General features: G+C 34.3%; 1 protein-coding gene across 2 annotated transcripts in view; it reads right to left on the bottom strand.

Moving 5' to 3' along the window:
* LOC118193400 (uncharacterized) overlaps positions 1-15,285 on the bottom strand; it is a 154,175-nt gene that overhangs the window by 38,904 nt on the left and 99,986 nt on the right. The window contains exons 1-2 of one of the 2 annotated variants that reach the window (XM_085811302.1): positions 9,629-9,850; positions 3,308-3,370 (exon numbers count right to left, since the gene is read on the bottom strand). In XM_085811302.1, coding sequence (XP_085667428.1) covers positions 3,308-3,370; positions 9,629-9,661 — 96 coding nt within the window. In that variant the 5' untranslated portion in view covers positions 9,662-9,850. Of the gene's footprint in view, positions 1-3,307; positions 3,371-9,628; positions 9,851-15,285 lie in introns of those variants that run through there. The other variant, XM_035364480.2, reaches the window with a different exon arrangement.

The raw sequence follows: 15,285 nt of genomic DNA, 5'->3' as shown, positions 1-15,285 counted from the left end.
ATTATGAAATTAAATCGTCCATTAACAGAGATTTAGAAGTTCATACGGATGCAAAGTGTATTTTGCGGAATTATAAAATTAAATTGTCCATAAACAGCGATTTAGAATTCGGATGGACGCAAAGTGTATTTTGAGGAGTTATGAAATTAAATCGCCCATGAGCAAGTTAGAAGTTCGTATAGGCTCAAAGCTCATTTTGCGGAATTGGGAACTTAAATTGCTATCTTTGCAGAATCATGAAATTAAATCGCCAATCAACTGCGATTTAGATGTTCACATGGATGCAAATTGTGTTTTGCAGAATCATGAAGTTAAATCGCCCATCAACAGCTCTTTAGAAGTTCATATGAACGTGAAGAGAATTTTGCGAAATTCTGAAATTAAATCGCCCATCAACAGCGACATAGAAGTTCTTATGGTTGCTAAGTGTCTTTTGCTGGATTATGAAATTAAATCACTCGTTAACAGCGATTTAGAAGTTCGTATGCACGCAATCTTCTATATGTTTCTGCTTAATACTTTACAGTTGTTAAGCTAAAGATAACTTAATAAATCTATACTTCACATAAAATGGAAGGTTTCATTAATTTATTTTTCAAAATCCATTTAAAAATGGAATCATATCAATAGACAGACAATTAAAAAGTGGAAATACTAACTTTCGTAAGGAGTAGAGCAATTATTTCCTTCAAAGGGATTTCAAAACTGCAGATTATTTGCCTTTACTTCTTTATTTCAAAGTGGCTTTATGACACATATTACGAAGTAATTAATTTATTACAAAAATGAATGAAGTCGTGAAATCCCACGAAGGAATGTTTTCACAGAAGATTTTTTTAGAACAGGATGTTATTTATATATAGAAAATAACAGAACTTTAAAATTATCCATGCAATCAATTGATGCCTTGGTAAATGCAGCCGAGAATAGAGCTATAAATTTCAATGATCTTCATCTACTGGTAGGCCTAAGGAAATTATTAAAAACTAAGTAACAAAATACACCAAGCTTAAAAATTTATGATGTGATTGCAAAGATCCTAAGATCCTGGAGATTAGCGAGGAATGGAAGCGCAGTGACAATATTCTTGACAAAGGTTCTACAAGAAAAAAAATCACCTGGTAATTATTACATTCGAAGAATCCTGTGGCCAACATATCGCCTCGATCTCTGCCGCCGATCTGCTTTAGTAGAAAATTTTGATTGAGATATTCTTCCGTGAGGACTTACCTCCTCGGTCGCTGGTTTTTAAACGAGATACTGTAGCAAATCATCAAGATAATGACTGGTGTCTGTAGTCGTGACAGGACAACTACCTCGTTCAAAATGGTAATCTTCATTGCTTTCATTTAACTGTAGTATCAGTCAACTAGGTCCAGATCTACACATCTACAGGGTTCCATTTAATTTTAATAATAGTTACTTTATTTTGTGAGCATTTTCCTGAATTCTTTTATTCCCTTCACATTTCTTCGGCAGGATATATATAAGTTAGGGTGAACGAGAGTACCTAATCTGTTGGAGTGAAAATCTTAGACAGAGGGGTGATTTCGCTATTGTGAGTGTTAGTTTCTACCAGCTGTAAACCTTAATATTGGCTACGCTTTCTTGCTGCCAGGTTATTATCTTGCCGGTGTAGGTTTCTGAGTCTACTTGTTAATTTAAATTGAACTGAGTAGTCTCGCACTGTTCTTTATCTTTAAATTTCTGTTACATTATCTTCTAAGTTCTCACTGCAAGTGGTCGGTGTTTTGTAAGTACGTAAGTACGTGGCATCTTTTCTCCGTCTTTCAAGCATGGCTTCGTGGTGCAAAAGTAGCACACTCGGCCCGCATTCGAGAGATCCAGGTTCGAGTCCCGGGCAATGCATATTTTTCGTTCCCTAAACCCCAGTCGCCCTTTAAAAGAAAGATTATATAAGCACCCTTTAAAAGAAAGATTATATATTATATATACCTCCTTCCAGCATGCCTTTGTGGTGTAACGGTAGCACACTCGGCGCGCATTCGAGAGGTCCAGGTTCGAATCCCAGCGAGGGCATTGCTAATTTTTCATGTTTCCTTCTTCAAAAATTCTTAATGTCTCTACAACAACCTTTCCTAGTTGTGTTTATCTTCAAGACAGCGCGATTTCGCGTAGGGTTGAAGATAAATACAACATTCGTGAACCTCGCGAACAGATAAATCTAGTCAAATTTTATGATAGCTAAGCGTACTAGATCTTATATATCCTCTCAGTGATGCCCAGATCACTGCTGTAATAGCAAAAAGGAATATATTGAGCATTGCTGAGATTTGTAAAAGAATAATGTGGCTAATTTTATATCGGTTGAGTAAGTGAATTTATGAAACATTCCCCGGAATTTATGAATAATCCCCTACAACTACTGTAATAGCACAGTAAATGTCGATATCTCCTTTCGCGTGAATTTCTGTATGTACAGCATCTTATTTCGCGATATAAGTAGTTTCATTCGATAGTTCTGTGCACCGTTCTAGCAGCATATTAAACGCTACACAAACTCAAATCCTGCAAAAATCCTAAAAATTGAAAACGCTTTAATTATTTTGAAATTATAATTAAATCTAATCGACGCAGGGATGAAATTAAAAAAATTCTCGTTAAAATGAAAATTTTGGGTTTCATATTAAGATTTTTGAAATAAATCAGATCGATTTGAATTTTGTAAAAACTATGAATTTTGTAAAAACTAATGCTTATAAAATTAAAACCAAGCCATGAATCATAACAAGAATAAATGGAATACAAGCTCCGAAGTTTATGAAGTTAATTTTTATTAGAATAGTTGCCGTATTTTTATCCATATCGTAAATACCTTTTCCTTCTATAGAGTGCAAATATATTAATGGTCCTATCAGTGAATTTTTGATTAACGTCGTTTTTATTAACAATATCTGGATAAAAAACCCGTCCAATATATCTATAAGCAGTTGTCAAATCCCGCGTGTACTCTATATTAGGATCAGACTAATAAATTTTTGCAAAGATACAAACATGCTTATAATATTTAAACATGCAAAAAAAAAAAAAAAAAAAGAAAAATGTATATATACTAACGTACAATTACACACACACAGGGGAAAAAAAACTAATTTTTATACATGTTCTAGATTCACACAAATGAAAATGAAGAAGAAATTATTATCAAATAGAAGAAAATAGGAAAAATTTTTTTAGGCAGACATAAAGTTTTGGTGTCCAATTCGGAGACCTTATTTAAATATCGGCATGCAACACTGGCCACAGATATGAGTGAAAAGCGAAGAGAATTTACTTTTTTACTCACTTCTTCATCTTGCGTTTGGGCTTGCTCGGGCTCGTGTTCTTCCAGACGAACCAAAAGTTTATCCTGTAAAAGAAAAAAAGAAAAGATTTTATAGCGTAATGCTATAGAACTGCACTTCATTATATTATATTGTTGTGCTCTACGGGTTCATGGATTTGGGGTGATTGATGACAACATTTGGTAAAGAATCAAAACACAATTTATTCGTCAATATTACACACAAGAGTGCCAAAGACACGTTTAAAGCCATGGAAAAACTACGATAAACACGCTGAAACAATCAGCAACACAGTCCTCAGGCTATAACGGTAAAGACAGCTTCACGGCAAAGCACTAAAGCACAGCTCCCGCCTCGGTCAATCGCTCTCGGAGTTCAAGACACTCAACGTACTCAACGTTCTGAACTCAACGTACCCTCTCAAGATGGACTGGCAATAAATTGCTACTTCGCGTACAGGCAGGATTTGTATAGCTTTTTACCTGACTTTGAGAACATTCTGGGGTAAACCGTTAAGAATTCGTTCTAGAATGATCTCGCTTCGTCTGGCAACCCTGCCTTTCCATGCTATTGTCTGGCAACCCTAAATCCGCTTTGCCGGAAAGCTATCTTATCGCAGCTGGGCATTTTGTAACAATAACATGCTTAGATATTGAAATTTATTCTGAATTTTTCGAAATCTGGCAGAAAATATGGGATCTTATGGATAATAAGAAGCAATAGACTGGGCACCAACTTATTTTAATTAGGATTGTTTAATATCAGTCTGATAGAAAACAATCTTTCCCAACAAACTGGCACTAAATATTCAGGTGTGCCCATAATAAAAAATGCTAAATGTTTAATACACAAATGAATTTTATGTTGCAAGATGTTAGCTTTTGTAACATATTTTACTAGAATATATGATTTCCAGGTATAAATATCTGCTGTTATAATAATTTACTCAGCAAAAATAAAAGTATAATAGTTAAAGGGTTTTCAAACTCTTTATATTAAGAATAACGTCATTCAAGCCTATATTACCTTTTGGTTTTAAATCTGCAAAAGTTTGGGTGCTTGCGCAAAGCACTTTGAAGACGATTCGGATAGTAACATATGCAGATGCATAAGTAATGTAAACTCGGCGTCTAGGGGATTTCTACGCTGACGACACACATTTAGGTGACTAAGTATTTATTTAGTTATTGATGGAGATACAGTGATGAGTATTTACAAATGAAAAAAAAGAGTTATAATTGAGAAGTTAACAGGTTCGCCATCTATTAATACGTCTTAGTCGAAAACATGACTGTTTTCTTTCACTTTCCTCGTCCATTTCTCGTCTCACTGCAATGCCGTTCGTTGTGTTGAGTTGTTGCACTCCTGGTACTCACACTCGGGTATACTGACACGACAGGGCCTCCTGGCGATGATGGAATTACAACAAAATCTGAAAAGAGTAATTAAAACAAGAAAAAAGAAAAAAAAATTTGTTTGGATATACCATCTTGGAACGTTCTGAGGAAAAAAAAAAGAAGCGTCATTTGCTTGGAGTGTCAATAGATCATCCTGGAACATCTTGAAGAAAAAAGAAATGTTATTTCTCCAGACCGTCTTAAATGCTCGAGCGTCTTTAAGAGCATATCTGGGATATCTTGGCAAGGCAAAAAAAAAAAAAAAAAAAAAAAAAAAAAAAAAAAAAAAAAAAAAAGGAACATCTTAATAAATCTTGTATATATAAAAATTCTTTGTAGGGAGGAAAAAAAACTTTCCAACTGATTAAAAAAATAATGAACAGGAAAAAAAATGAAAGGTAGTAAATACTAAATAGAATGTCCAATTGAAGAGTATAGCAATTCTAAATTAAGAGTTCATTGTTGAAAAGGCCATGGTTTCATCAAATCAGCAGCTGTGGAAGTTGTATTCGGACCTTCATGTATTCCGACTTTCTCTACCTCATAGCGGTCATTTGGCTTAACAGCTGTGACTTTGTAAGGTCCAAAAAATCGGGGACGGAGTTTGATTCCAGTTCCAAATTGAGTACGTTAAAGTGCGACTTGATCACCAACTTTGCATAAGTTTGGCTGTTTGCGGCGTTTGTTATATTGACGTCTATTTTCTTCTTGAACTCTGAGAATATTGTTTTTCCGCTTCGTCGCGTAATCTTTCTTTTTCTTGTAAAGTGGATTGGAAGTGTTCCTCTTCAAGTATTTGCTTAATTTTGATATCGGCTTTGTTTTTCATCTTTAGTCCAAAAAGTAATTCAAAAGGCGTGAACTTAGTGGCTTGAGATGTAGTGCTATTTATGATTCTCTGCACAGAAGCAACATGTTTAAACCACTTTTCAGGATCTTCTAAAGATAGCTTAGTTAAGACGGGAAGCAAAATACCATGCATGCGTTCAATCTGTCCATTTGCACGTGGAACGTCCGTAGTTATTGTGATGTGTTCAATATTCTCATCATGACAATAGGTTTGAAATTCAGTTGAATTAAAAGCTGCACCCCTGTCTGAGATAATGCGTCGGGGATTACCAAAAGTTGTTTGCTGTAATTTCAATTTGTCGACAGCAGCTTCAGTGGTTGTTGATTTAACAGGATAAAGACAAAGAAACTTTGAGAATGCATCAACAACTGTAAAAAGATATTTGTAATTCTTGTTTGTTGACGGCAGTGGTCCCAGAAAATCTATATGATAAGTGTCAAGTGGTATATCGCCTTTTGGAATCGGGTGAAGAAACCCTTCCGCTTTACCAGACTTCCTGGAAGAAAGAATGCAGGGTACGCAGTTCAAAATGATTTTTTTAACAATCGCAGATAAATTAGGGATGTAATATTCATGTGTAACAATGGATTCCGTTTTGAGAGCAGAAAAATTACCTTTAGAGTGAACATTTTGCACTATTTCGGTTTGCATTGCCTGAGGTACAACTAATAGTTCTTTGTCTTCAACTATTTTATACAGAACACCGTTCTTTAAGGAGTAGTCATCTAAAGGGGTTTTTCTAAAATATGTTTGATCCCCGTAATGAAGTCATCAGTTGATTGTGCGTCAATAATCTTTTGAGTGACACTGTCGATGGCAATTAACATGACAGGAAAACGGCTTAGAGCATCTACATGTTTCATAAGCTGTCCAGAGCGGTGTTTTATTGTGTAATCATAGTCTTCAACGTAAAGAGCCCATCGAGCAATTCTGAGTGTTATGTCTTTTTTAGACATAGTTTTTTCAAAAGCAGCGCAATCTGTAACAATATCAAATTTTGTTCCGGCTAAATAATGTCTAAATTTTTTAAGGGCTTCAATGATGGCTAGGATTTTTAGTTCATAGCTGGAGTATTTCTCTTCTTAGGGGGTAGTTTTCTTGCTCATATAGTAAATTGGGTGGAAGGAACCATCAGTGCTTTGTTGCAAGAGAACAGATCCGTAACCGTATTTACTTGCGTCACAATGAAGTTGAAGCGGTAAACCTTGTTGGTAAAGGTGCAAAACAGGATCACTGGAAAGTGCTTCTTTCAGTTTTAAGAAAGCGTGCTGTTGCGCAGGACCAAACTCAAAAGGAGTGGACTCACGTAGTAAGTCACTGAGGGGTTTTGCAATTTTGGCATAATGTTGAATGAATTTTCGAAAGTACCCAGTTAAGCCAAGAAAACTTTGAACCTGTTTAGCTGTTTTGGGTTCAGGAAATGATTGTACAGCGTGTGTTTTGGATGGTGAGGGTCGAATGGTGCTATCTTGAATAACATAACCTAGGAATTCTATTTTTTCTTTAGAAAGTTGCATTTCTAAAAGTTTATTTCTAGACCATAGTCTGAGGCAAGTTGAAGGACTCGTCGTAATTTTTTAATTCCGTCGTCTTCGTCCTTAGATGGAATAATTATATCATCCATATAAATTATAACAGTCTGATCACTAATGAAAGGTCTGAATATGGTATTGATAAATCTTTGAAAAACGCTAGGAGAGTTGCACAGTCCAAAGGGAACTTTAAGGAATTCATACTGGCCTTCATGAGTAACAAATGCAGTGTATTTGCTGCTTTGGGGATTCATGGGAACATGAAAAAAGCCATTTTTCAAGTCAAGAGATGTAAAGATCTTAGAATTCTGTAAATTATCAAGAATTTGCTCTATAAGGGGTAGAGGAATTTTGTCTTTCACTATTTTCTTGTTAAGACGTCTGTAATCTATACACAGTCGGTAAGATACATTTCGCTTTTTGCAGAGGACAATAGGGGCAGCAAAATCGGAGGAACTAGGTTTTATAATTCCTTCGTTCAGCCACTGCTGGATTTGAGCTTCTACAATACGTTGTTCGGCTATAAATAAGCGGCGAGGACGTTGACTAACAGGAATTTCATCCGTTAAAATTAAAGACATTTGCAAATCAGTTGTTTTGGTTTTATTAGGTTTGTAAGCCGAAACTAGGTGTTGGATTTGTGTGCGATGATCTGGATTGGTAAGGTGCGTTAAATCAGGAGAATCAGGTTCATCGAAAATATTTACAATATTAATTAGAAAATTATGGTCAGGAGTTTCTGCTTCTATTAGTTTAATACCATGCTTTCCAATAGAAAATTCAGCTTTCTGGATACAATCACTTCCAATAATTGCGTCAACAGATATTAGATTATCTTCAATAACATGAATGTCAATTTTAAAATTTGTATTTTGAATTTTGAAACAAAATGTGAAATATCCTACTAGGTGTACAGTGCGATCACCAAGTCCTGATAATGTTATAGAAGATTTTTGAAGCGCTGGAGAACTAATTTTTTGATACGTTGATGTGTTAATTATAGTAGCTTGACTGCCAGTGTCAATCAATGCTGGAATGATAACGTCAGAAATATTGATGTGAATCATCATAGAATGTAGAGGGTGTGACTGTACGACAACTTGATTGAGAATTGTCTCTGATTTTTGTGACGATGGAGGTGATGCACGACTTGGTTTCTGAGTACAAGTAGACGATTTATGGCCAAATGAATCGCATGAAAAACATTTAGGTTGTTTATGAGAACAATTAGAACTTTTATGGCCCTTTAGACCCACAATTGTATGCTCTCTAAGCGATGAGAATTATTTTGTTTAAATTTCAGATCACTAGAAAATTTAGCATGTTTGGAAATAGACACAAGCTTCTCATAAATTTTTAACCTATCTTTGAATTCACTTAAAGTTTTACAACCATATAATAAAATTTTGTTGGGGTTTTCTGGAATACCATTTATTACATAATCAAAAATAGAAGACATATCAATTTGACCTCTAGAACCAATTTCTCTCATAGCAATAAAATAATCGAATAAGGATTCGTTTGGCTTTAAACGTCTTTTAAACATCAGTTTATGCAACTGTTAAGTTTAGAGGAAAATTCTTCTAACAAATATTCTTTTAACGTAGTAAAAGTTTTGACACCTAGTAAAGAAATTTACAAAAGTTTCAGCAGAGTCTGATAAGCTTTTGTTTTTGGTGAATATAATCTTGTGAACATCATTTGTAATTCTATTCAGTTCAAATAATTCTTCTATGTCATTTAAAAAAGATTCAATTAAATTATCAGAAGAACCATCAAAAGGTTTAATACATTCGTATAAATCACGAAACGTTATGCTGAATTGTTGTTCATTTACCATCGATGACATGACAGGCATATGATGTGTTCGATGTTTATGTAAACAAATACCGGAGCTGGAAATCTGCGCGTTTCGGCTAGCTGCCGAGTTCTAACAAGTAATTGACTGCGTAGTGGTTTCAAAATCTGTTTGATTTTCGGCAATTAATTTTGTTCTGGGTTTTCTAATTCGTTGTCAGAATCAGAATCGGAAATAGCAGTTTCCAATAGCAAATCGAAATTAGTTAAAGCATTCACAATTGTAGTATAACATTCATCAGCGGAAATGGAACATTCTAAATTCAGAACATTAAGAATCGAAATTAGATCAGCCAGAGTGAAAATATTTAATAAACGTTCCTTAACTTCGGCAGTGTGAAAAGAGTTATCTAGTCCTGTGAATGAACGAAGTCGTTTGCGATTTGCACGGTCGCCTTCTTGACCAAACACAAATTTATGTAGTAGCTTAATTGCTTTCGTGGGAGTTGATTTTAAGGATTTAGCGATATGTGGTATACCATTTAGAGTTGACATTGTTACAACTTAACTATTTCGTAGAACACAAGTGGGAAACAAGTTAATACAATAAAATGAAAATTGAGTTTCGATTTCGAAAGGGAAAGTTCTGGTTTTTCATACAATACGTTCTAATGGTAAAAATATAGTTTCAGTTCATCAAAACTGAATTCAAAATATTTGTTATTTGATTCTTAAAGAACAGCTTACCTTGAATGAAGAAGAACCGGTCGAAGCGCCCATGTAAACTCGGCGTCTAGGGGATTTCTACGCTGACGACACACATTTAGGTGACTAAGTATTTATTTAGTTATTGATGGAGATACAGTGATGAGTATTTACAAATGAAAAAAAGAGTTATAATTGAGAAGTTAACAGGTTCGCCATCTATTAATACGTCTTAGTCGAAAACATGACTGTCCTCTTTCACTTCCCTCGTCCATCTCTCGTCTCACTGCAATGCCGTTCGTTGTGTTGAGTTGTTGCACTCCTGCTACTCACAGTAATATCCGAGTTTTCTTATCCATATACTTTTGAAACAATTTCTCTCTCTAAATGAGAGAAAGATCCACAGAGGCTGTAAAAGTCCCGAAAAATATCTGTACTTTTATTGATGCATTACCGAACATGATTTTTCCCATTTCCTTTGCCTACAAGATCATGGAAATTTTGAATGGTCTCATATGGAATCTTCCAGGCTACTTCTCTATGAGAAATGGCAAAAGTCAACAGCTCAAAAAAGATTTTCCAGTATTTAATCGTAAATGCATTGGAACCTCGAGTCGCTAACAAATAATCTGAGCAAACAATGCCTCGAATGACTTAAGGTGTCTCGAGTTAAGAGTATTCAGTTGGCAACATATGATTTTCAAAGGCATTTTGAGGTAACCTATTTCATTTATTAACACTCAGGGACATCTGAAAGCATCAAAATTTATTAAATTATTATAATAATTTTACATTTTATTGATAGATAACGTAATTATTAGTTTATTAATATAGTGTTTCGGCCACCAGAGCTCTCTGCCTGTCTGTGAGATATTATTAGTTAGTCTGGAACAAAAGTAGTCAAAAAGGTTAGTCTGGAACAAAAACTAATAAAAACTCCTGAAGTATATCAACAGTATAAAGACTTCATGTCCGAATATTTATCACTTGGACACATGGAAGAATTATCCGATGATAATCTGGATAAAGTAAATTTTCATTATTATATACCTCATCATCACGTGCTAAAAGAATCGAGTCTTACCACAAAACTACGCGTCGTTTTCAATGCTAGTGCCAAAACTACATCAGGGATATCACTTAATGGCACGCTAATGAATGGTCCCAAGGTGCAAGACGACTTATTTACTATTCTTTTGAGGTTTAGATGCTATCCCATAGCCATTACTAGCGACTTTTTGAAAATGTATCGACAAGTTCAAATTCATGATGAAGATCGCGATTACTAAAAAATATTTTGGAGAGATGATCCATCGAAGCTGATTAAAACTTACAGGTTGTGCACAGTTACGTACGGCACTACTTCAGCTTCATACCTGGCTACTCGCGTACTCAAACAACTAACAATTGACAAAGGAACTAAATTCCCAAAGGCAGCTGAAATAATATTACACAATTGTTATATTGATGATGTCCTATTTTGTTCAGACACAGTAGAGTTAATTTCACGACTGAGTGAACTTTTATAAAAAGGTGGCTTTCAATTGCATAAATGGTGTACAAATGATAGCTCGATTTTGGAAACTGCTTTGAGTGCTCGGAACTCAAATTCTTCATGTACAATAGTTGATACTAAATCAATAAAATTATTGGGTTTGGAGTGGTATCCAACGCAAGACGAGTTTACTTGCCACTTTGGAAATCTCGAAAACAGAGAGTGTTCTACTAAAAGAATAATTTTATCTTCTGTTTCGAAAATCTTTGATCCACTTGGTTGGTTAGCACCTTTTATAGTTGCAGCAAAAATCTTGCTTGCATATGGAAATTACAAATCTCGTGGGATGATCCCTTGCCAGATGAAATCAATCAAAGATAGAAAATCTATTGTGAAGATATCGCAAATCTTGAATGCATTCATATTCCTAGGAGAGTATTATTGCACAAATCTACAAATGTAGAACTTCATTGTTTCTGTGACGCATCAGAGAAAGCTTACGCCGCAGTGATTTATTTAAAGTCTTCAAATAATTCTTCAGTTTCGGCTACTAACATTAAAACCTCGTGTAGTTCCCCTGAAAGTAATTTCTAACTCTCGTTTAGAACTCTGTCTGCAGTTCTATTAGTGCATTTGGTTCAAGCTGTGCAGAATTCATGTTGGCGATATTTACGCATGGAGTGATTCAATGATAGTTTTGTCCTGGATACAGTCAGAACCAACACGCTGGCAAACCTTCGTAGCCAACCGCGTTTCAGAAATTCAATCAGTCTTACCTTCATCGCATTAAAATCACATAAAAGGAAAGGAGAATCCAGCTGATTGCGCATCAAGAGGTCTTTTGTCTTCAGAGCTTTCTACTCATGACTTGTGGTGGACAGGTCCTCAGTGGCTTAATTCAAATAATATTCCGTTCTCTATCAACTTACCATTTTCAGAAGAGTCTTTAAAGGAACAACGGAAAAATATTTCTTGTTCAATTGGAATAGTCGCTTCGCAAATTCCAGTCCTTAATGAAGTTTCATCATTTTTGAAACTTAAAAGAATCATCGCGGGGTGTTTTCGGTTTGCGAATAATTCAGCTAAATCTACCGCAACAAGGATTAAGGGTTACCTTAAAACCGAAGAATTGCAATACGCTAGAAATGCAATTGTTAGAGTAGTTCAAATGGATGAGTTTTTTAATGAATATAATCTTCTGAAAAAGAATCAACCGTTAACCCTTTCAGGGGCGGTGGTTTCGCCTTGAAACCGCATTTTCAACATTTTATTTTAATTTAGAAAATTTGGTTTCATATTCTCAAAACCGCTGCTAAAATTAAATTACTTCTTAAAGCTGATAACAGATGGCAGCACTAAACCTTTTTGGGCATCCATCAATTGATACGAATCGTTCAAAAATACCTTGTTTTTGTCACTGTTCTTTTTGGGCTATTTCAAGAACAAAAAACACAACAATTTTTAATTTTTCCACAATATATTTTATAAGCAGGTATCAATGATTAATGAAATGTCCTTAGTTCACAAAAAAAAAAGTAATAGAACCCTTTTAATTTTAAATGTTTTCAGCGCGGTTTCAATATGAAACCACCGCCCCTCAGAGACATCGAAGAAAGGATCAGATGACGAAGTCGCGAGATTTTTTACAGCTGTGTTTATTGCTTTCGGATCACTGCTGTAACCAGTTGCACCATATCTTCGTTTGAGTGGCTTCAAAGATGAGGATTTATAGAGCTTTTGAGAGAGGGAAAACATTTCTTATTTTTTAGAGCCATAGAGCACACTGAAGAACACTCACAGTTGCGTTTTTATTCTGCTTCTCTTAGCCGTCGCTTTTCTCATTCTTCTAGTTCATAGTAAAATATTTGTATACATCTAAATTAATTTTATTTCCACATATAATTGTCTTAGTTTTTAACATAGTTTTTAAAAATATTTCATAATTTTATGTAAGTAATTTAGTGCATTATTAGTTACTTTTTGTCTCTTCCTGTTTTAAATTTTTTATTTATAATTAAAAATGCGTGTTTATGCAAATATTACTTAGTTCATTAGTTGTTCAGTAATTTACTAGTATAATCTGCAATGTGGGTTACGTTCAAATACTTTCCAGCAAAGTAAAGATAAATAAGCAAATGCTTAGTCTTAAATGCTCTAGACGGGCGCTGGTTTCAAAGCGAAACCGCTCCCCTTTCCATAAAGAGGGACGAAAAAAATTTTTTTACACTCATTTATGTTGTCTATAGGACCATTGCATGTCGTTATGCTTACTTTTTCATAACTTAAAAAATTATAACATTATGATCTTTTTGGTAGATAGGTGGCGCTCTTGATGCGCGCCGATGAAGAATATTCCACTTGACGCTTGAACATGAAGAATGACGCATGTCATATTTATTTGATGCTTGATTATGTTTCATGGCCGCTATAGGCGGAAGTAATATAAGTAATATAAGTTTATCGTTAATAAATGTTATTTCTATGTTCTGTGAACTCTTGAAATTTTGATTTGAAATTCTAATGCTCTCCAAACCTTGACTCCTGAAACGAAACGATCTTTGAATTTATGACTCATGAAGAGAGACATCACATATTTTGTTGGGGTCTGAAACCCGCGAAAAGGGAAATTACCTTTTGAAAGGTAAGACTTTTGATTCATTTGTTCTTGGTATCGATCTTTGAAAACGAAACATAATGGATGATTTAGCAAAATAGAAAAAGAAACGTGCTATTGTACGTAGTAAAGTTACTACACTTCTAAATAAACTTGAGAAATTATTATCGGAAGAATTAAGTAAAGAACATCTAGAAGATTTAAATTCATCATATGAATTGTTAATTGAATACCATGAGAAACTTAAAACTCTTGACTCAAAGATCGATGCTCTCATAATTGATGAAAAAGAATATGATAACGAACTACTTGTATGTGAAGAATATGATGAAAAAATTATAACGTTTAATGTTAGTAAAGTAAAGAAAATTAACAGTAATGAAGTTGTTGAAAGAAGTATAATTGCAACTAGTAATGGTATTAGTAGTACTCTGAATGGTAATAATGTTGTTACAAGTAGTGCTTCAGTAAAGTTACCTAAATTAAATATTGAAAAATTTGCTGGTGATCCCAGTAAATGGCTCGAATTCTTTAATTCGTATGATAATGCTATTCATTCTAATCCAAGTTTATCTAAAATAGATAAGTTTACATATTTGAAAAGTTTATTATCTGGTTCAGCATATAATTGTGTTTCTGGTTATGCTTTATCTGAAGAAAATTATGATCTATGTATTAAAAGTTTAGAAGAGAGGTTTGGTCGTAAAGATGTTATTATATCAAAATTCATGCAGATGTTGTTACAGTTAGAACCAGTTAAAAGTTCTTCGAATGTTTTTGAATTAAGAAAGCTCTATGATCAGTTACAAATCTGCGTTAGAAATTTATGTAGTTTAGATGTTACTAGCGGTTCATACGGACAGTTATTGAACCCAATAATTCTTAAATTGTTACCTGAAGATTTAGCTCTTGAATTCCATAGAAAAAGAACATCTAACCAAAATATAGAAGTAAGTGAATTAATAGAGTTCATTAAAATCGAAACTGAATGCCGAGAAGCAAGTATTTTGATTAATAGCTCAAAAGGTAATAAATACACAGGGGTTAATCCTAAACAAGGGTTAAAAAATTATAAAGTCAAATCACAAGCTTCTGCTTTTAACACATCGGTAAAAATGTTTTGCATATTCTGCAAATCAAACGAACATACATCTGCCGGATGTTTGAAATTTTCCGACGAACAAAAACGAAACAAATTGAAACATGAAGGTCGCTGTTACAAATGCTTTCTGAGATCACATTTGCGGTCGTTTTGTCGGTCAAATATACAACCATGCGAAAATTGTAACGAGAAAAATCATAATAAACTTTTCTGCCGTTTGAAATCGAAAGAAATGGAAGATGTTAAATCCGCAGATACGCAAAATAAAACTTTAGTATCTACTTCCCACTGTAACACTCTAAAACCTGAAAATAGTGTGCTTTTACAGACATGTTCTGTTATTGCTCAAAGCAAAAATAAATCGAGAATCGTAAGATTATTAATTGATTCAGGTAGTGAACGAAACTTCATCACCCACAAGTTAGCGCGCGATTTAGAATTGCAAGTCATTAGAAAAGAATTTCTAACAATTTATTCGTTTCGAAATC

Source organism: Stegodyphus dumicola, chromosome 2 (assembly GCF_044657685.1).
Source record: "Stegodyphus dumicola isolate Sdum_Otavi_A_Nest chromosome 2, ASM4465768v1".
Lineage (NCBI taxonomy): Eukaryota > Metazoa > Arthropoda > Arachnida > Araneae > Eresidae > Stegodyphus > Stegodyphus dumicola.
The sequence above is the reverse complement of the archived record's forward strand: the minus strand, read 5'-3'. Positions and strand labels throughout refer to the sequence as shown.